At 47.8% G+C, this 22,562-nt stretch overlaps 1 protein-coding gene across 2 annotated transcripts in view; it reads left to right on the top strand.

Annotated features, from left to right (window-relative positions):
• The first annotated feature begins 9,010 nt into the window (after positions 1 to 9,010).
• KIAA1671 (KIAA1671 ortholog) overlaps positions 9,011 to 22,562 on the top strand; it is a 45,890-nt gene continuing 32,338 nt past the window's right edge. The window contains exons 1-5 of one of the 2 annotated variants that reach the window (XM_034068150.1): positions 9,011 to 9,105; positions 9,614 to 11,264; positions 12,349 to 12,442; positions 13,059 to 16,250; positions 17,041 to 17,151. In XM_034068150.1, coding sequence (XP_033924041.1) covers positions 9,667 to 11,264; positions 12,349 to 12,442; positions 13,059 to 16,250; positions 17,041 to 17,151 — 4,995 coding nt within the window. In that variant the 5' untranslated portion in view covers positions 9,011 to 9,105; positions 9,614 to 9,666. Of the gene's footprint in view, positions 9,106 to 9,613; positions 11,265 to 12,348; positions 12,443 to 13,058; positions 16,251 to 17,040; positions 17,152 to 20,626; positions 20,828 to 22,562 lie in introns of those variants that run through there. The other variant, XM_034068151.1, reaches the window with a different exon arrangement.

The following is a 22,562-nucleotide window of genomic DNA, read 5'->3' as shown; positions in this document are numbered from 1 at the left end:
GTGCTTTCTGAAGCATCCAGGGAGATGGAGGGGATTGTGTTGTAGTCAATATCTTCTAGATTGTGTGCTGATCAATAATTCCTTACAGGCCTTGGTTGTGCTGTATAACATCGTGTTTGTGAAGAACAAGGTAGTAGATGACGGCTCATGTGTGTGCAGGCTTTGTGCTGCAGAGGTCTTGGCTTAAACATACTTCAGAAATGGGAGGACATGTATCATTGATCTGGTTCCTCATGTTTGTAGTTCGTGTTTGTTCAGCCTGGAGAAGAGAGGGCTCCAGAGAGACCTTGGAGCAGCTGCAGTGCCCAAAGGGGCCACAAGAAACCTGGAGAGAGGCTTGGGACAAGGGGAATGGCTTTAACCTGCCAGAGGGGAGACTGAGCTGAGCTCTTAGGCAGAAGCTCTTCCCTGTAAGGGTGCTGAGGCGCCGGCACAGGGTGCCCAGAGAAGCTGTGGCTGCCCCATCCCTGGCAGTGCTCAAGGCCAGGTTGGACACAGGGGCTTGGAGCAGCTGCTCCAGTGGAAGGGGTCCCTGCCCGTGGACACCTTCCAGACAAAGGTTACAGCTTAGAGGAGCAGCTTAGAAGTTGTTTATTTGTTCACAGACTGGAATATCCCTTGGAATGATGGAATCATCTGGTCCAACCCCTGTCCAGAGCAGGGCAGTGTCTTTCTCCCCTTATGCTGCAGTTCATTTCTAAGGTAGTGCTTGGGACAAGTGTTTTGGGCTTAAGTGTATTTGCTTGTTGACTAAGCCTGACTACATGCTTCTGTTATGACTAAAGCAGACATTTGGAAGGTAAAATAGTGGATTGAGTGGGAAAAACTGCTGCTGGACAGTATTGGCTGTTTGTACTGAAAGAAAATGTGTTGATAGCAGTAAAACCAAAGCTGTTGAACACAGCTTTATAGAGTAGGGGTGTTTTTAAGAAAGCAAGTAGAACATCAGGTGGTAAAGAAGTCAAATGGCAGAGCTGTAAGAGCCAAAGCATGAATGTCTGTAACAAGACTATGTAATGACAAGTTTCTTTTCAGTTGGGTGAAAGCTTAGAAGCAGCATTACCCATTACAGCATCTTTGCTCAGTGTTTTGCCTGGAGGTGGCACGTGCTTTTTGTGAATGAGTCTATGAGCTGGTGGCTGTACAGCTTCAGAGCCTGTCCTTGCACACAAGAACAGGTAAAACTAACACAGTGCAAACCCTTTCCTTCCCCCTCACCTCAGGAGCAAACACTGTTATCCCCAAAGACTTGTCCCCATGCTCAGTCACTCTTGTTGTCAGTGGCTGTTGGTGCCCCGACACAGTTGGTTTCATGGTGAGAGCAAATCCTGAGGATTAAAACAGGAGGAAAGCTGACTTCCTTGTGGAAACCATGCAGTTTGGCTTTGCCCAGGTGTTCTGGCATGGAGAAGATGCACATGCATATACACACATGTAGTTTTTAACCTGTTATGATTCTTTCTGGTCTCCTATCCCATCACTGTGTTTCCTGTATCCTCTGTTTTATTGGTTCAGGTGTTCTCTGCGTGATTCAGCTGTTGAAGGGACCTACTGAAGGTGCTGCTCCTTCAGCAGCCTCAGGCTTCCCTAAAGGCTTGATGCAACCACTTGTTCTCTTCTCCATATGGCAACACCCTAATCCCGCTTCTGGCAGTCAGATGAAGGTGCAGGAGCTGTAGTATTTATGTATTGGTACCAGTGATATTTGAGTCAATCACAGCACAGTGTGAGCTGGGTGGACGTGCTGAAGGAGCTTTACCATGCAGGCCACCGCCGCATCCTGCAGCATGGGAAATCCTGTTAGAATCTGAAGAGGACGATCAGGGATTATTGGATTTGTCCTTTCTTATGGGCCCTTCTGCCACAGAAGCACCTGCCATGCTCAAAGGCAAGCAGGAAACGTCTGCTCACATCACTGCAAGCTTGTATGACACGATCCATCCTCCATCCCCCAGTTCCTTCCTGGGGACAGGGGGATGTGTCAGGTCTATTGGTGAAGGCAGCAGAGCCTGGCTCTGTGCTGCAGCTCTGGTTCTCTGCAGCCTCTGGCTATTTCTGTATCAAGTAGGTGGCTTTGTTAATAGCCCCAAGCCCACAGATGGTTTCACTCTGTTCTTTGGCTCCGTGTCCCGGGTCAGGCACTGCCTCACCTCCCCGGAGCAGCTCTCCTTGTAGCTCTCCTTAGCTTTGTTCCCATCCTGCTGGCAAGCTTAGCAAGGGCCTTTCTGAGGAGGACTTTAACCTAACGTTTACCCCATGCAATAAATAGTGTCAGTGTCCATGGAGTTCTCACGAGTGCCTTAGGAGGAAACTGGCCCAGTGATACCACTGCTGCCTATAACACATTTGCAGCAGTTGGTAGCTCTGATGGCAGCGAGCACAGTGGCAAACCATGGACTCCAGCAGTGATGATACCTGTGTCCTGCCAGCTCTGAGACTGGGGACAGTGTCCTGTGCTTCCCTTACTGCCAAGAGGACAAGTACAGGCATGTACAGTAAATGCTTCCTGGTGTGGGTGGCCTCTGAGCTCCATTGACTGTTGAAACCTGGTACTGAGCATGGCATTCTGGAGGGGGGTATGGAGTGAAGGGATGCCAAAGGTTTTTTTCCATCCTGTATTCCTGTCTGTGCTGCAGGCAGCTGGCTTCTCCATCACTTGCTCTCCGTCCATGGAGTGCCTGCCAAATGGGAGCATTCCCACCCAGAGCAGGAGCCTGCAGGGAAAACACAGCCCTGCCTTGCCTCAGGGCTTCGTGCCTAGAAAGGGATGCTTGGAAGTGCTGCCTGCTCCAGGGCAGAGGGGTTGGTGGCTGCTCCATGTCTTCCTGAAACAACAGAGAACCAAATTCACCTCTTCTAAAGCAAGGTCGTGGAGACCACATGCTCAAAGGAGGTATAAATACATCAGCATGTGATTAATTTAATTGTATTTGGGATGTACAGCATAGGAGAATGAAAAGGACACAGCCAGGGACTTATCCCCTTTCCTTTAGAATCTTATGTGCAGGAAAACTGAATTCTCATCAGAATGTGAAGCTGTCCTGCCCCATCCCTGGCAGTGCTCAAGGCCAGGTTGGACATGGGCTTGGAGCAGCTGCTCCAGTGGAAGGGGTCCCTGCCTATGGTTGGAGCTGGAGGAACTTTCAGGTCCTTCCCAACCCAACCCAGGCTGGGATTCCATGAAGCTGTATTTTAAATGCAGTGAGGAGCTCCCTGCAGCAGGAGGACTGTGTTGTTCCTGCACGTTACCCAGGAGGAAGCTTTATAATGGCTCTGAAATGGTCTGAGGAGAAAAGTGGCAGGTTGCAGATGAAGGAATCCACCCTGTGCTGTGTCAGGGGCACAGCCCTGGTGACCCTGGGGAGCTGCAGATAGGGCAGGGTTCTGCCTGAAACAACCCAGCATCGGCCTCCAAGAGCCTTGGCTTGACCTCTGTATTTTGTCAGTTCCATAGCCAGTTCTCCTTGCTTGTATCCAAGCCCAGTCATTAATATTTCACCTGGCATGTGCTGGAGCTGGCCCTGGAATGTCTTCTTTTCATGCTAAACTGCATATAATGGGGGGAAGTTATTTGCAAGGTCTTGTCTGTGGGCGAAACACATTTACAGGGATGAAACCTGAAAGAATCTCACCAGGAGCTGGAGCTGACCACAAAGCAAACACTGGATGACACAAGCAACCAAACCGGTGCTTTCTGAGGCTTCCTGGGAATACCGACCTTCTGCACAACCACTCCTCAGCCTCGTGTCATTCCTGCCAAGTGTCCTCCTCTGCTGGCACAAATCAGGGTTCTGCTTTTGTTCCCTCGTTCCAGCTGCCGAAAGAATTGGACTTTGTGAAGATACCCACGCACTGGTGAGCCCATGGGATCCCTGGTGCAGGGAGTGAGCTGGCCAGGAGGGTGACTCAGGAGGGTGAGGATACACAGCAGCTGGTACCAAAACCTGATGAGTCACCAGCACCTGAAAGCATTTCTCCTCTGGGTAGGGTTTGTTGTAGCTCGCTCTCAGGAGACTGAAAACAAATTAGACCCTCTGTGAAACTTGGAAGGGAGAAGCGTTTGCTCTGAAACTGTCAATGAGAGGGTTGTGGAGAATGGAGTTATGGGAGAATGAGGTGTAATGAGGTAGTTGTGCAGGTCAGGAAATGCCTAACGTGCTCTTTCAGTCTGTGTGCTCTTGATGGGTCTCTCTCCAGAGAACACACTGACAGTGGGGTATGAAGAGGGAACACCTGAACCAGCAGTCTGGCTTTGACAAAGAGAAGCAGTTGCCTTTGATTGTCTTAGGACAGTTGTAGCTGTCCTCAGAAGACTGCAGAAAGCTTTGGAGGTCTTGCTTGTTTTCAGCTCTGAGAACTGATGATAAATGTAGCCACGCAGGGGAAGGGATGGTCACCGCTGCTGTTTGGAGGGATCTCCTTTTGCTGGGAAGGATCCCACATTCTTCCTTTAAAGCCATTTGGCACTGCAGAGGAGAAGAGGTGGGAAGGGTGACGGGTGCCATGCCCAGCTGTGTGGAGGGTGGAAGCTGGGCTGGATGAGGAGTGGGAGCACAGACCAGAGGCTGATAGTCCAGAAGGGATGACATTGAGAAGCTGGAGTCAAACCCCTCTAGTTCCAGGTCTGCTCCACTGTGCTGCCTCTTCCAAGCAGTGTGGGCACACTGCTGGGCAAAGGGCCAGGGATGCTCCTGCTCGCTGGTTTCTGTCCATGAATCCTGTCTGGTTACTCCTGCCCATGACAGGCTGGCACTGACAGCTCTGCAGGGCTGGAGGCTACGGAAATGGGTCATTACCTATAATTTGTCACAAATCCTTCCCTCCAGGCCCATCTTTGTCTTGCAAACTCCAGGAAATTTGGAGGATGGGGTGACTCTCTGTGCTTCTCAGCCCTCACACTGCGTTCCCTCCTGGTTACAGACAGTTGCATTTTGCTGTTGAATCCTATCTGAACATAAACTGATGTGTTCCTGAATGAATGTCTCCATTGTCCTGCTACATCAGGAATGCAGTCTCAGATTTATGTTGTCCATTCCATGGACACGCCAGTGTATTGAACACCCCATTTTTGCCTTGCTGTAAATGTTATTGCCTCTGTGGGGCCAGTTTGAATTATTGCACCTACTGGCTTATAGTGCTTTATCTTCTGTTACCCTTTTAACTGCCTTACCCTTATAGCACGGGTATTGAAATACAAGGTGTAAAGTTTTCACTTGGCTTAGCAGCACATGATGAAAAGGGTTGTAGAAAATACTCCTGCTCTTTAGTGCATGCCTGGATCTCGGTGCAGCTCTAAGCAGTGATGGTCGTTATGCAATTGTCCTGGCAATAGCAATTAGAGCTTTACAAGTGCTTGTAAATGATGCTATTTATAGGATGAGCACTTTGTTTAACCAAAGGGTGATCTTTCTCTGCAGAGAGAGAAATGTCAGAGCAGTGGTTCATCCTTGAGGTGGGACTGGACTGCAGTGTCCAAAGGAACAGCACTTTGGCCTTAAAATACTAAAATAGAGCCTTCAAATAGGCTTGTACCTGGGGAATGGAGGCAGACTGTAATTTGGACTATTTGGAATGTTGGTATTAAAGATGTATAGGGCTTTGCAGGTCATAGGGTATCTCAGTTCTCAACCTGTTACTATCGATTATTGAGAAGCAGAAGCAGCACCTTGTTCTGAACTGAAATGTGTTTTGTTTCCTGCTCTTCCTTTGTGAACCAGTTTGTCCAGGGATAGCTGTAAAACTTAGAGCCAGAATGACAGTACTTTTGTTAATCTTTCCTCTTCAGTACAGCTGATGATCCCATGTCAGGGAATGACAGTGCTAATAATGGGAATCGGCCTTAAATTCAAGAACAGAAATAACCCTTTTTTACCAAATTAGTTGCATTATCTGCTTGGTGATAGAGAAGAAAAATCCCTTGCCTGAAAACTTCTGTGTTACTTTGGTCGTACTGGGTAGATTGTGTGTTCTTGGTAGGATCCACACGCACGGTGAAGTTATTCCCTTCTTCTTACGTGCCCAGTAAGCAACTGGATTAAGCAAGAATTAACGGAGGGATCCTGTCAGCAGCAATCCAAGTGCAGGAGGAAGCAGCAGAAGGACAGTTGCTCAGGAGAGCTGATGTGAGCTGCTCTACACCGATGCCAAAACATGGTCAGTGAGGAGAGGAAGGGGAAAATGGGAAAAGGAAAGGATTCTTTTTATGAAGACAGGAACATTTAAGCCACAGGAGGAGCCTTTTGTAGAAGGCAGGAAATAGATCCTGGGTTGCTGTGTGTCTGCTCATTGCCTTTGCTGTCAGTGGTGCCTCTGGCCTCCTGTCGCAGGGAAAACCTGTGGGAGAGGTGAGCATATCCTGCCAGAGCTGGGGTTTTGGGACCTCCTCCTGCATTTGCACACTGACGTTCATACTGGCAGCAGATTTGCTGGAAGAAGGAAAATGCTTTGTTTGATAGTTGTCTGCTGGAGTATTCTTAGTGTGAACAGGGATAGTCACTCTTGAGCTGTGCTTTTGGGTTGCTTTCAGTTTTATAACTGGATTTGGGGGGTTTATTGTTTAGGGGTTGTTTTTGATATTATAGAGGTTTTTCTCTGTGGAACGTTTGTGCTTCCCATCCTTAGGAAATACAGATGGATAGCTCCGGGACAGATCATGGGTTATTCTGCTTTGTGTTGTTTAAAACACTCTTTCTTTCGGAACAAGGAAGTTAGTGATAACCACGTGGTTCGTGGTGCAGAAATGACCTGCAGGCTGCTGCTCCTCTTGGCCTAATAGGCTTAAAGGAATTACCAGCGAGGTAAATACCAGTTCTGTGCTGGTGGTGGGCAGGGCAGCGTGCGATGCAAAAGGGTGTGTTTGGGGTAAAGCCCTTCCCATAGGATTTTAGCGAAGGCAGCACTGCAAAGGGAGCAATCCATCCTAGGTTTTGATGGGGAATGTGGATCACTGTTTAATTGGATTGCTTAGTTAAAAACCCAGGCAGCACCTCAAGACATTGACTCTGTAAGAGTCTGCTTGAGCTTGGAGTGGTGTTGGCATGCGCATCCCTGTAACACCCTGTCCTGGCTCAGCTTGGCTGCAGGAGCTGTGAGGAGGAGCGGAGGGAAGAGCCAGGCCTGCACACGCTGTTCTGGTCGTTATCAGCAGCAGGAATTTCGGGAGTGATTTTGGTGCCATTGATAATTTCATTTGTGCATCCAGGATGTGCCATGGAACAGTCACTGGGATGTGTAGTGGGTGAGCACGGGACTTTGCTGGGTCATGTGGAAGAAAACAGGATCCTGGAAAGCTGTAGTGTAGTAAAACTAAGGTACAAGTATCATTGGAATGGGTAAGCTGTGTTGGGGAATGTTGGCTGGAGACAGCAGTTGTACACTGTTAGCAGGGATTATGTCCTGCATTGTACTCTCGCTGCCAGCTGAACGCTGCCTTGCGTTCTGTTGAGGATCAAGTTTTATGCCATCTAAGAAGCTCTGTGCCCCCTTCTTCCTTTCCAAAGGGAAAGAGCTCCAGGATGAGAGGAGCAAACACGTTCTTGAGTACTGCAAGGCAGATGGTGGGTTTGCAGCTTAATTTTTGCCCTGTGGTATTTCCTGTTGGCATTGCCTTCATTGCAGCAAGTTTCACTGTTTTAGAGCATGTGTCTCCTCATAAAACCTTTGCATCCTTGGAATGTGAGAGCATATTAATCAGATTTTAATGGTGTTTCTTAGAATAAGGAGTGGGTGAGGCAGGAAGACCTCATTCAGATCTGTGAGACCAGCAAAGGGACAGGTTGATGCTGATAACCTGATTGGGTTAGAGCCTGTTTTGGAAAGCAGAGATCATGGGCTCTCCGGGGCTAGAACAGGGTGTTAGTGGTTGAGACACCATTCCAAATGGATTGGGAGGTGGAAGGGAACGGGTGAGGTGAGAGCTCAGCCTGCCCCAGAGGGGAAGGCACGAGTGCAAGGGCTGAAAATAAATCCCTGCAATCTATGTGCCGGTGTGGTGCCAGGCTGCTCCAGGGAAGCTGAAGGTGAAATAGCCCTTTTCCAGAGGGCAGGCCCAGGAAGGCAATAGGCCCTGGTGGGCTTTGTGCCTTTTAGTTTAATACTCACATGCTGGGGGCTGTGTATTCCATGGAATCTGCAAAGAGGCATTTTGGTAGGGGATTAAGTATGCAGCAGAATAGATCGGGCGAGAGGAGCCCAGAGGCTGCCCAAAAGTAGACGAGAGGGTGGCAACACAAAACTGAGCCCCTCAGTGAAAGACTGTGAAATACAGGATGAATTGCCTCAAAACTGAGGGAACAGCAGCTTTTAAAGGGGAAAACCCAAAGCGTCTAACCTTACACAGCCACCAGCATCTGCTGCAGAGCTTAAATATGCTTCTTATTAGGACAAATTCAGGTTATTTCTTGTTGCTGAAATTGTAATTACTGTGCTTTGCCCTCATCTCCGCACTAGGAATAGAATTAAAGCCAAAGCTGCTCTGCCTTTGTGGTGAGAGCCTGGAAAAACTGCTTTGTCATGGCAAAAGTCCTATTTGGCTGGAAAAGCAGGCGCTTGAAGGTCAGCTGCTCAGGTGGCACTTCCCTGCTGCTGCCACGGAAAGGAGATTTACCATTGAAAGTGAATGGCAGTAACTGAGATGATGGCAATGCAGAGCTGGTGTTTAAGCAGTGACTGACAGCACTGGAACCTGCAGACGGTGCTTGTGGAGGTGTGGTTTTACCTGTGGGTCTGTCTGTTGTGCACACCTTTCAGTCTGACCCTTCAGGCTGTAGGTGACTTCTGTTGATGCTTTCATGACTGTCTGAACCCCCCCAGTTGTGTTTGCTGTATGCAGTTCAATGAGGTGGGTTTGTGCTCCCACATGGGAGTCAGCTCTTGTCCCTTTGGATGCTCGGGTGTTTTGTCTCGTGGTGTTACCTGTGTGCATCTGGGTCTGTGCCACCCTGGAGTCTGAAGCTCGCTGTTTGTGTGCAGGAGAGGCCTGAGCAGTGCTGCTGCAGTGATCCCTTCCCCTGCTCTTAATGTCATCCTGGGCACCGGGACCCAGCTGTCACTATGAGGAGTGAATCCGGTTGTGTGGATTGGTTCCAACAGGAAAGGCAGATTACGGTAAGTGACAGCAAAGCTTCTGGAGATGCATTTATTCCTTTGCTTAACCCTAGGCCTTGCCTGAGAGGTAACAGCACTTTCAGACACACCAATCTTGCTGGTTCTGTTCGCTGCAGGGACACCCTCAATGCAGCTGAGCAGCTCTTTATGTTTTCAGAAGGAGCTGATGTTTGCATGTCAACACTGAGATGTTTGCTTTGAAAAAGAAATCTGTTTCTTTATGTTAAGCACCTCAACCCTTGAAACTTGCCAATGGGAGCTCTGTGCTGAGCTCTGTAGGTTTTGTGATGTGTTCTTTGGTTGTTAGGTCTGATCAGTGAATAATTGTGTTGCTGTTTCTCTAGGGGAGGAGCAGGATTTCTGTCCTTGTGATACACTCTCTAAGCAGCCTATCTGAAAGGCACCTTAATTTGAGTTTAGCTGCTGCATGAATTTAAATTGGCATGATGTTATTTGATATTCATGCTGACTCCACATCAATACTTGCATTTCCTTTCTTGTTTTGAAGGTCCTTTTTCCTTGTTGGATTTTCTCCATTCTGTTGAATGTGTAATTACAACTATGGCAACAAGAGTAGAAATAAATTCGACTTTGGCGTCTTTGACGACAGTGCCTGACTTAAATGAGATCAGAAAGGAGGATAAATCACAGCGTGTGTATGTAAGTGTGCTTTCAGATGCAACCAGCAAGGCAAAGGAGGCTTCAGCATCACTGACTCTGGAAGAGAAGAGCAAGTTTGGGAGCACTTTGAGATCTGCAACGATGCCATCACTGGGATCACGGCCAAGGCTCTTCCCAAAGCCCTTTTCTAAAGAGAAATCTTCAGATACGTTTGCAAATGTAAAACCACCTGTTCCAGCTTTCAGATCAAGTAGTCTCATTAGGAAGGCCCCTGAAGAAACATCATCTCTTAAGGTATTGAGTGGAAATGTTCCTCCGTTAGTAGATCAGAAAGCAATAGACAATGAAAGTAAGGCTGGCAGCGAAGTGCTCACAAACATGACTTTCTACACCGGGCCCAGCACAAATACTGTCATTCTCTTTGAGGCAGCAGGCACAGAGCAAGCAAAGGTGAGCCTGGCCCAGGAAAAAAGGGCTGCTGATGACCGCAGGGTATTTACTACTATGCAAACGAAAGAGCTGCAGTGCAATGCAAAGCTGGAGAAGCCATCAGAGCCGTGTAGGAGTCCTGAAGGGCCTCTCCATAGGCAGATAGTGCTTTCCTCCAGTGTCAGACCAGTGTCCTGGAACTCCCTCAAAACTGGTGAAAAAAAGGATGCTTCTGAAGTTCATCCAGCGGAGAAACCCAACGGTGATGCAAATAGCATCAGCAGCAAAGCTGATGTCTCCACTGATGTGCAGCAAAGGCCAAAACAAAGACCAGTATCTGCTATTTTCCTGGAATCGTTACGGGATCAAAAGCATCGCACTGTGGAAGCTGCTGAGGAGACATCTCCTACAAAGAAATCCTGGGCTACGAAACCCAGGCCTTTGTCTGTGGACCTGACAGCAAAGTTTGAACAGAAAGATCTTTCTCCTTGCACAAAGACTTGCTCATCTCATGGTAGTAAGGAGAATGCATCAATGACATCTTTTACTGACGTGGGCTGTCTTGATCAGGCTGAAATGAGGCCAAAACCTGAAGAAACTGAATTTAATAAAGGCACTTCTTCCAAACCAACTCTGAAGTGCAGTAGTCAGGACATTGGTGTTCTAGATAATGGAAAATACATCTGGGAGACAAAGCTTAAACCTAGAAGTGAACAAATTGAGACAAAACCAGAACTAACGAGTAACTCGCAGGGTTCGGAAAGGAGCCATGAAAGCACGTGTGAAAGCAGAGCTGGTAAGGGGGTGAAAAGGCCGGATCAGAAGGATGTGTGCATGATCCCAGGCTCCGAAAGCCCTGCAGCTTCCTCAGAAACAGAGAACACCATTGTAAGAGGTAGTGTTAAAAAACACATTCATCTGTTCACTCCCGAAAGTCCCAGTACCCCAATGGATCCAGAGCTGCTCCCGTCGGCGGCTGAGAAGGAGAACAGAAGTGTGAGCATCCAGCAGAGAATCAAAGAGCTGACGATGGAAACTGCTGAGGCCAAGGCAGGAAACCTGCACAGGTCACTGCAGTCGCGACCGCGCTCTGCGGACTTCACCAAGCTGTGAGTTCAGAGCGGTTCTGTTTAATCCCCCTCATTCAGTAAAACTGATCTTGGTTTGGTCCCACTATATGTCATTCTTCTTTATACTGTTATTCTTGAGCCCTTTCCCACCTTTTCCTATCCAAAAAGTAGGAAATGTAATGAAAGAGACCCCGTCGATAGCTGCGGAGAACAGCAGAAATAATGCTGTCAGCTTTGTGGCCTCTGCCTGTTGCTGTAACTGTATCTTATTAAAATCTCATGCATTTTGGAATCTCGAGGTGAGCACTGCAGCCTGCAAGCTTCTATATCTGTTAGAAGGCAGAAGGATGGTTCCCGTATCTCAGCCAGCAGTACAGAGTATCGGGTTTTCAGCCAGACAGGAATCTTATTTTGCTGTCATATTAAAGCCTGAAGATCGATGATGTCTATGCTGCCAGAGCTGTAGCCCTGAGCAGTGCTATTAGAGTAATGTGAGATCTGCTATTTTTATACACCCAACCAAAGGAGCAAAAATCCTGTCCAGTACAAAGAGATTTAGTCCAAGATAAATGGGTTCTGCCAGTGCCAAGTTGGGTAACTGGGGCCAGCAGCAGAGGGAGGGGATTCTCCCCCTCTGTTCTGCTCTGCTGAGGCCCCCACTGCTGTCCTGCATCCATGCTCATGGGTGTCTGTCATGACAGAGGGAGAAGGACAGAAAAGTGACGGGTGTAGGTTGTGTAAGGGAGATGTGCTTCACGTGATGAACCCAGTGGGTGCTTTTCAGCAGGACCTGCTTTGTCAACCTTGGTCTTTTAACACTGGTATCAAAATAATGATGTTTACCTGAGGCGTGAGGGTATTGGTTTTGTATCCACTGTGCCTCATTGTCTCTAAATCTTACACTATAGAGTCAGCTGCATAACCAACCATTTTTTGGGAAACAACAATCCCTTGGTCTAGATGCAATGAAACCACCACACACCATTGCTGACTATGAAATGCTGATGTTTCTCCTTTAAGAAATAGAATTTATTGGCTAATTTCTACCAGTCTGCTTCAGTGCAAGTGTATTTGTGAAGTAACTTGCTGGAGTAAAGGAAATAACAGAAATCTCTTGGTTTAGGTTTTCAAGTCCCACCTCAAGCAGGGAAGCAAAGCCTGAGAAACCTGCTGAAACACGAAATGACTCCATGGGTGAAACACCAGAAACCCCAAAGGTAAGAAAGTGCCACCAGCTCGGTGTGCTCTCCAGCTGCGTGTGCATTGGTTTGGAAGGCAGAGAGCACTGTCCTGTGGGTCTTTATCAATCAGTGACTTGAAAATGGGTATTGAGAGTATTAAGAATGACATAATCCTAATAGGTTTACTTGTGTGAGGCTATCTTTAGGACATGCTGATCAAGTAGGGAAGTCTTCAGTGCTGAGTGGATCTGTGGTAGCTGGGGTTATGAACCTTCTCAGGTTTTGTGCTGTTTTGGCATGTGTTGTCTTCTCTGGAGTTTGTGGGTATAAATTGACCACAGATTAAGCTCTCTTGTGGAATCTGTGCTTAGGAGCTCAGTCCTGCACCTTGGGTACCAACACATCTTTCGGGTTTTGCATTAAAAGGAAAAATCAAGCTGTGGGATAATTCTGTTACAATCAGGATTCAGGAGCTGGAGCTACACATTTGCTTAGTTACCTTGGTCTGAGTGGATTCTGTGTTCAGAGAACATGGATGTGTTTAACTTGACTAGACCATGTTGTACAGGGTAGGTGCAAGTAAGCTTTATAGTAAGCTTTATTACCCACCTTTTCAATGTACTCTCCTAACTGTTGGCTTTTCCTGTTCCAGAGCAAGGAGATCAAGCTTGGGCATGGCACTGACTGCGCTGAGGCACATGCTGCTGGGAGCCCTTGGAAACCCCGACAGATAGTGAAGATAACACACAAACCTGTGGAGCTAGAGAGGAGCAGGAGCTTCCTTGGAGACAGTCAGCGTTTTCCCCAGCAGAGTGACAGCTCTGTCTCCTTCACAAGCAGCTTGGAAAGGAAACTAAACCCAAGCACACCTCTGGAAAAGACCTCCATTAAAACTGTCCGTGCCACCATGTTTGAGCATCACGTCCAGAGGCATAACGTTGCTGTTGATCACCCTGGAGCTGATGCTGCTCTGAAAGTGAATGATGAGCCTGAGGCAAAGCTCAGCGTGGTGACTTCAGGGCACAGCAGACGCTCATGGATGGGAGAAGTAGAGGAAACCACTGGTATAAAGAAGGAGTATCAGAAGCAGTCTGATCTATCAAAACATATAGCAGGTGGAGAGAAGAGTGGAAAACCAACTTGTTCAAGTGAAGACAAGAAAATGACTTCAGGAATTCTCTTGGAAAAACCTTTGGTTGAGACAAGTGAAAAGCTCCCTCCTAAAACTGCAGAGGGCTCTGTGGTTTACCAGAGAATAGAGCCAAGGTATGAAATCTTCCAGACCTGTGGTGAGAGAGCTCTTAGTGAAGCCGTTACAATGGCTCCAGAGAAGAAGGCCATGACTCTCCGAACTAGGAAATCATCAGTGAAGGAGAATAAAGCCGATGAGGATGTTTCACACCCCGGTCAGTTGGTTAGGATGAGTAGTAAAACTCTCTACTTGAAGGAAGATAATGTTATTTCAGAAGCTAGAGACACAAAGGTGTTTTCAAGCAAGGCTGCTTTGAGAGAACCCACTGAGTGCACTTTACCTGAACAGAAAAAAGAGTCTGATAAGACTGGTCCAGTATTAACAGCTGAGAAAATGCCCTATTCTACAAACAAAAGTAAGTGTTTGGGAATGAATGAAGAAGCAAACAAGCTACATTCTGAAATTCAAAACGATAAGAGTGAAGCCTCTTCCTTGGATAGGACAGAGAGGTCCAATGTGATGAAATCCTCCTCTGAGAAAAGGAGTTTTAGACCAGGAGGGCCAGACAGCTGTGAATTCAGAACCAACTTGGATTGGGAAGTTACTTCAACAAGTGTCACTAAACACAGGGCCCAGTCCTCTGTGCTTTCAGGTGGACAATCTAGTACATCATCCAGTAACCCCCAGCCTGATCCAACTGCACTAACTGTTAACAAAGAGGAGCCAAGGGCTTTTGGTTTAAGGAAAAGTCTGGACTTCACTCGCAAAGAGCAAGACCTCAGCTTAGATGGTCCAGCTCGTGAAAGCAGTGAGAAAAGCAGAGTCACAGACCCAGAGGAGAAAGTCAGGAGAAGCAGAAGCAACGTTTCTGACCTGAAGATTTCTGAAAGGTGGAGGAGGAGAACCTTGCCTCAGGATTCCATCAGGACAGAAGAAGTCATCTGGCTCACCCCTGACAATATCAAGCGGCTGAGCAGGACAGATTCACTGCAGCTGGATGAAGGCTTGGTTAAAAAGAGAAGCAAAAAAAGCAAAGAAGGGCTGGAAGGGGATGAGGCAAACCAAGCTGCTCTTGCCAGGCATGATGATGACTTGAAACACCAGAGTTCTCCTTTTGAGCCAAAGGCAACTTATTTTGCAGTGACTTACCAGGTCCCTGATAACAAAAAGGAGAAAAGCTTCATTTGTGCTCCCAGTGCGAGTGAAACCAGAACAAGTTCTAGCTCAGGTGAGGGAACAACAGTGAATTTGGACCCTGGTTTTCCTGGAAGGTCCAAACCTTCCTTGCAGCAGCCAAATGCAAACGTGAGGAGTACAAACTGTAGAGAATCCTCACGGGAAGTGCATATTAATAGGGACTGGGGCAAGGATGATCACAAAGATGGTATGTTTTCCAAGAACATTGCCTGTGGTAATTTTCATGTATCCACAAAAGATCACCAACAGTACCATGAGAAAGGGCTGGATTGTTCTAAAGAGAAAATTATAGATGTTGATGCTTTCCTGTTGAAACAGGATCTGGAAAGTCCAGCTCAAACTGATCTCAAAGGTAGCAGAAGAAAAGCCTCCTCTTATGTTGAGCCCAGATCCCCCCTGCGTTTTGCACAGTTACCTAAAGAGAGTGAGCCAGCCCCCCAGACTCAGAGTGGAAATCACTCTGATTTCTCTAGGAGGAAGGCTGGGGATGGTTACAGGTCCCATATCCTCGATATCGATGCTCTTATGGCAGAGTACAAAGATGACTCCATGAAGGCCAGTAATGTTCAAGATAAGCTCTCTGAAGAGCAAAGTTCACTGAATAGGGAGAAATCAAAGAACAAGAGAAATGAGTTGGATAGGGTGGCTTCTTCCTATAGCTGGAAAGAGTGGAAGGGGTCAGGTCTCTATTCCGTTAATAACAAGCAAGGTGAGTGTGCAGAGGAGTACACCAGGCCGGAGAAACTAATTCTAACTGAAAAGAGCAAAGAGAAACAGGAATCCCATAGCCCTGAATTGGATAAACCAAAGTCCAAAGACAGAAAGTTCCTTCCTCCTTACTGGGGAAATCCAAGCAGCTTTAGTCCAGATAAGTTTGTGAACTCCCCCATGGAGTTCACGAGGAAGAAAACGTTCATCACTGATGAGGATGAAGACGTGAACTTCAGTTCCAGGAGTCAGAGTTCAAAACTGGTGGTTGATAAGGTACAGCCCATCAGCGCCGTTGGTACAGACCAAAAGGTGGAAGTGAATTTTGCCTCCAAGTTGTCCATAAAGGCAGATGATGGCCTCTTACAGAAGAAGTTGGTCACAAAAGAGCAGTCCCTGGAGGTGTCTCCAGAAGGTGACTGGAGCAAAAATGTAGCAAGGATCTCCATAGTGAGGAACAAAGACAGTGCAAATAAGACTGTGTGTGAGAATGACTCTTCCAATGTGAAGAGCAAAGCTGACTGGAAGAGCTGTACCCCTGGCTCAGGAAGTGCACACCCGGATTTGAGACGATCCTATTCGGAAAAGAGCCGCCAAGGAAAAGACAATCTGCTCCTGGTGCAGGAAGTGAGGGCAAGAAAGGATCTGCACCCGTCCAGGCAGAGCTTCCCGCTGGAAGGAGCCGACAGTGGATGGAAACACAAGGTGGCAGCTCGGTCAGAGTCATTCTTCTATGAGGATAAAAAGGTATTACTGGGGTATCCAGGTGTTCCTGGAGCTAACACTGGAAGTGAGGAGAAGCTTTTGTTAGGTGTCTGCACAGCTTTTCAGTGTCAGCTGTGGCCTGGCAGCAAGGGAGCAGTAGAGTTCCTGTCCTCTGGGTTATGTTTCTTGAGGAGTTGGTATTGTCCTTCAGGACTGGATTGTTTGAAGTGTATAAATGTTGATGTTTCCATGGAGAGCCTGAAAAAGCTTTGAAATGTGTGTGTATGTTATTAATGCTAGGATGTGCAACTGTTAACTCTGCAGTTCGGTAATGATGTGAGCAGTACTTGGGGTTTGTTTGCAAGTTGTCAGCAGTGAGCTTGGAGTTCTTTTTGGGTTGTTTTTTATTGTATCTTTTTTTTTCTGAAGGAAGCAAATCCATGGAATCCCAGAATCCCAGCCTGGGTTGGGTTGGAAGGGACCTTAAAGCTCCTCCAGCTCCAACCCCTGCCACGGGCAGGGACACCTTCCACTGGAGCAGCTGCTCCAAGCCCCTGTGTCCAACCTGGCCTTGAGCACTGCCAGGGATGGGGCAGTCACAGCTTCTCTGGGCACCCTGTGCCAGCGCCTCAGCACCCTCACAGGGAACAGCTTCTGCCCAAGAGCTCATCTCAATCCATTCCGGATTTTCCCTGGATGAATGGCCCTCAGCTGTAGATGAAACTTCCCTGCTGATGCTGACTGGTGACGCGCTGAACATCGATGTCTGTGATGGTTTCTCATTTTGCATTTTCAGCTTTGAACTTCCTCTGTTCTTCTTTTCTTTACACAGGCTTTGAGGAGAGAGTGGAGCAGGCAGAGTTCAGATGGAGCAGACTTCTCCATGGTCTCTACCCAGAGAAGCCACCACAGCTTTTACAAGGAGAGAAGGGACAAGGGGACGGTAGGTGGCTGTGGGGAGGTTCTCATGTGGGGCTCTCAGCTTAGATCATGGAAGCTGAAACAGTGGAAAATGACAGCTTCAGGTATGGTCTGTGAGCAGCACACAGAACTATTTATGTGAAGGATCACAGCTGGCGTTTTTGGTTGTCTCATTTGTCCTTTGGGCTGAACTCCCACTTAGAGCTGTTGGGTGATGTTCTCCTAAACGGCAGGAGGATGTCCTGACTTCAGCTCACAGTGGAATTTTCTGCTGGGAGATGGTGTTCTGTATCCAGGTGTTGTGAAATCCAAAGCAAAAACCTGGATCTTCCGAAAGGTCCGTAAGTGAAAGATCAGAATTTGCTGTGGGAAGTAAAGGGTTTGGACCCACAGCAGCAGCACAGAGCTCTGCAGTTTTAAGAGGGACGTTGGTGCTGCCACTGAAATCCTTCCTTACTGGAAGAACTTGTTTGGAGCCGCTGCAAGTGCTGGGGGGGGAGGGTTTGTTGGTTTTGGTTTTAACCTTGTGCATGGAAACAGATTGGATACACTGGAGTAACAGTGTAGTCGCTTCAGGGTCTCCTCTGTTGTAACGCCACACACGCGTCTTTGCTGTCTTTGGAAATCCGGGTGTCCCATGTCTTGTCAGAGCTCTTCCAGTTGTGTGGAAAGGGGTGACTGGAGGGTGTTTCCGGACTGAGTGTCCCAAGGTCATCTGTCCTCTTGGTCTGCTGCACACTCGTGTGGTGGATGAGAGTATTGCTCCTTGCAGGGATGCTGGTTTTATCGTTACTCACACTGCTATTAACAGCCCTTCAGGTGAGAACAGACAAAAGGATAACAAAGGGAAGGAGCTCAGTGAGTTCTTTCTTTCTCTTCTAATGAAGAAAAAGGAAACCTCTAAGTGTTTTGTGAAAAGTTTCGTAATAGTTGTGGAAACAGGCTCACAGGGTCCAGTTCTAGGCTTAAAACTTCATGGAAAGCATCAAAAGGCTCATATCTCCTTGTCCTTCCCATTCTCATCTTGAGCCTTCATCTTAGGGGGACTTGGGTTACTTACAAAGTTGGTGATTCTCATTTGGTCCCTAAGAGTTGTTAAATGCCATCAGCTTATGGTGCAGGTATGTAGAATGATGTTGACAAGGTAGACTATGGGGGAGAAAAGTGCTGTCAGCAGTGGTGCTGGGATGGTTGAGCTCTTCAGGTGCTGTGCTCTCATAAACATGACTTATTCTCCAACTCGGTCAGGAAGTGTGAGGTTACTCAGGGTAAACCTTTGACTCTGTCCAGCGTAGCCTGAAGCAAGAAAGGAAGTCTGTGAGCCCCGCTGAGGGAGAGCACTCAGTGTCCAGCAGCCACTGGAACGGCTTTGAGGAGCCAGATCATGGTGTACTTGTTCTGCAGAGCAGTGGTAGCAGCAGGGGCAGGCAGGCCTTTGTGTGGGTTGGGAGGTGGAAAGCTCACCTTCGGTTCTTGTTTGCCAAAGCCCCACATGGATGTCACAGAAGATGATGTAAAACTGAACTGTTCCTTCTGGCAGCAAGGCTGAAACCTTCGTTTTCCTTTGGAGAAGTTCTTGGTGGGCAGTTTGCTGGGGGGGGTCTCCGTTGTTGTTGGGATGTTTCAATACTTCCCTCTGGTGGAGAGAGCCGTTGTGGTTGTGTTGGAGCTCCCTCTCGCACACTGTGACTGCACCACGTTGTGGTGACCCGCTGGCTTTCAGGAGATGTTCTCAAGGGTTGTCTTTGATAAATCAGGAGGATTCCATCACAGCTGACACATCTTTATTTCCCTGATGCTGGGTCACAAACCTCAGCTCCTGATTAAGTCATCAAGATCCATAGGAGTCTTATGAATGACAAAGTGAGGAATGTGCTGTGCAGCTCAGCCCCTAAGTTAAGTAACTGTGCTTATATTGGGCTGAAGGGGTTGTGCCTTCATCTGCAAACAGAGCAGCTTTCATGCAGCTATGGGTTAGAACCAAAATTGCTGCTTTATGTGGTTCAAATGGAGCACTCTGGTACTAGAGCTGGTGTAGGCATGAATTATAGTGAAGCCTCTGGTTATGCATTTAATGTATGTATTTAATCACAGAATCCCAGGCTGGTTGGGGTTGAAGGGACCTTGAATCTCCTCCAGTTCCAACTGCTTCCACAGGCAGGGACCCCTTCCACTGGAGCAGCTGCTCCAAGCCCCTGTGTCCAACCTGGCCTTGAGCACTGCCAGGGATGGGGCAGCTACAGCTTCTCTGGGCACCCTGTGCCAGCGCCTCAGCACCCTCACAGGGAAGAGCTTCTGCCTAAGAGCTCAGCTCAGTCTCCCCTCGGGCAGGTTCAAGCCATTCCCCTTGTCCTGTTGTCCTTTGGTGGGGAATCTGGTATCCATATAAATATGTGGCGTGTGGGTGGAGGAGGATTTGTTTAAGGAAATCATGAGCTGACTCTTGGAAATATTTTGGAAGGGAGCTGCAAGGGAGGGAAGATAAATATTGTACAAACACGAGCAGATGAGTTTGTAGCTGGGCTCGGCACAGTTCAGCAGTTCCCAGCTCTGCCTGGGATGGTCTCTCCTGCCTCCTCATCTCCAGTACTGCAGCTTCACCCATCCCAGGGCCGGCAGATGCACTGAAAGCCACGTGTGGAAGAGTGGGTGAAGGTGAACAGGACTTGTCAGCTCTGCAGGGTCTTCAGGTGCTGGTTAGAAAGAATCCAGAATAGAAAAGAGCCAGAATTCCAAGCAGAGGAGGCTGTGGTGTCCTGGAAGGGGTTTGTGTCCCCTCTGTGCTGTCCTCTCACAGGGAAAGGTGAGAGTTGGAGAGGGAGCAGCCATCAGGGTCCTCACTGGACTGGCTCCGGTCACTTGTCTTGCCTTTTCCCATCCACAGCCAGACACAGGTCAGAAAAGCAGGAGCAGGTAGATGTGCTGCACTCTCCTTTCTGCTCTTCACAAAGTACCTACCACTACCTACACCCTTCAGCCACTCAGTTCTGCTTCCTATTGCTAAAACCAGCCCGGAGGAGGGAGGCTGGTGTTGGTTAAGGACTGGGTTTGCCCAGGCTTGCTTCCTTTTTTGGTAGTATTCACTTGCTGGGAGCATTCCAGCGCTGCATAAAAAGTCACTTTGTTGTGTCTGTTCCTTCTGGTTCACAAAAGACGTTTTCGTCTTTAGAGCAGGAGCTCTTTTCGCATGTGGTTTTTGCTTTTCCGTCTACATTAACTGGAAATAAGGTCAGCTGGCAAGCCCCACCATTAGCAGCATTTCGTAACCCAGCAGAGAGGGGGGAGAAGCTTCTCTTTCCCTGCAGATGAAGGGCTTTTTAGCACAAAACCCAAAGTACTGTTATTAATTCCAGCCTAACACACTCAGGATTACGGGGAAGGGAGAGGTCGGAGCAGTTCGATGCTAAATAGCAAGTGGTGAAGTCACATGGTGCTGGGAGCTCAGCTACTGCTTATAAGTAGCCCCAGCATCTGTTAAAGGCACAGAGCGGAGCGTGGTGACGTGGGGCCGGGCAGCACACACCATTCCTACAGCAGTCCTGCTGCTTCTCATCCCACCGGGCTGCTTTGAGCTGCTGCTGGAGGCGGGGAGGAGCAGGAGCCGGGCTCTGCCCACCATGGTTCTGTGTGAACTTTAGCTGTGGAAGATGGAGTATTATTACTGTCCTCGTCTGCTGAAGCTGCTGCAGTACCTGTGGGTAAGAGTACTCCGGTTGTGCTTACCAAGCTGGGTGTTTGTAGCTGTTTTCAGAGATCCTGAGGAGGTTCACATGCACCAGTGGCTTTACTTTGGAGTTTCGTTCTGATGTAGCTGGATAGTAACATTGAACTTACTTGGGGGTTATTTTGGGTGAGAAAGGCTATTTTATCTTTAATACTCACTTAAAATGAGGAGACTCTGAACTACTTGAATGTGCCTCAAAATCCTGCTAGTAACTGGAATTTCTTCCTTGTTAATGTCTAACCATAGCAGTTGTAGCTTTGTATTATTGTGTTAGAAATACTCTTCCTGATGTAGTGATAGGGAAAGGGGAATGGCTTTAACCTTCCAGAGGGGAGACTGGGTTAGGGTTTGGAAGCTGGGCTCTAGCGAGTGCTGTTCCCAGGGGTGCTCCTTCCCCTGCTGCCTGTGTGTGTGATTTCACAGGTCCCTGTATTTCATTTGCCTGTTCTGGGTCTCCCCTGTCTCGGGCAGTGCTTCCTCTCCAAGCAGCCCTTGGTGAAAAGCTCTTTCTGGCCGGCTGCTTGTGCCGGCTGCAGCCTCTGGAGGGTCACTGTTGCCTGGGGATTGCTATTTGATATTTTCACATTCATAAAAGATGAATGTGATTGTGAAGGGTTATGAATAGATGCTCTGTTACTTTGAGCCTAATTCCTTCATGTTTTAATTTCTTCTGTACAAACCCAACATCAGTTTTCATGTGCTTGTTGTGCTGTTGGCGTTAATCTCACGCCGTTTTCAGCTGTAAATCCATGTAACCAGCACTGACACACTAAACCCTTTGATGTTGGCTGTTTGCTGGTGTGTTTTGAAGCTAGCAGAGAGTTGGCCTCCCCCCTTTAGAGCTGGGTTTTACAATCCGGTCCTTGTGTGTTCTGTGAGCAGTCGTGAGCAAAGCTGGGGCTGCCAATGCAAAGTTTTTGCAGCTGGGAGAGCAAACAGTGCTCAGAGAAGTGGCTCTGTCCCTGTTGGAGGCTCTAGTGCTGCAGCCCATGCAAGTCCATGGCCATTTCTGATTTCATTTGGCTATGTTTTTAAGAGGCAAGCTGTCTTTAAAGTGCCTATTAAAGCATGACCATGATGTACCTGACTTCAGGGTGGTGATGGGGTGGATGTTCTTCCTGGGGTGAGAATGCTGAAGTGCTCCAGGTGCTTTTGCTTTCACATTATCGGGTGATTTTTCCATAAGGCCAGGAAAAAACCCCAACCTACCCTGAACTGTTTGATCAGTGCAGGTCCTCATGGGGGTCATGTCTCACACTGGGCAGTTTTAGTCTCTGACAGGACAGGTATGGTCTATTTTCTGGGTGTACAGGCTCTTTTAGGGGCCTCGAGTGTTTCTTAAGGTGTTTTCTTTAGTGTCCACTCCTGATATGTTGTAGGAAAATATTGGAAGGACAATATGATATTATATATATATAAAAGAAATGCAAAGGGAAAAGCACATTTGTGCCTTTAGTCACTTTCTATGATGATGTTATAGCTGAAGGCTACTAAGGAGGTATCAGTTCTCTCTTTAATCAGGAGTAACTAGAGAAGTTGGGGTTAGTTGTCAAGTGTTACTTAATCTGTCCTGGGGAGCTAGGATACTTTATTCATGAGATGGACATGTCTGAAGAAGCTGTGACTCTTAATTAAAAAGCATTATAATGAAAATGCATTTTAAAAGCTCTATTTTGATTTCCCAATAGGTTGCATCTCTCCTGCTGTGC

The sequence above is a fragment of the Melopsittacus undulatus genome, chromosome 12 (assembly GCF_012275295.1).
Source record: "Melopsittacus undulatus isolate bMelUnd1 chromosome 12, bMelUnd1.mat.Z, whole genome shotgun sequence".
Classification (NCBI taxonomy): Eukaryota; Metazoa; Chordata; class Aves; order Psittaciformes; family Psittaculidae; genus Melopsittacus; species Melopsittacus undulatus.
This window is presented reverse-complemented; position numbering and strand designations above follow the sequence as displayed.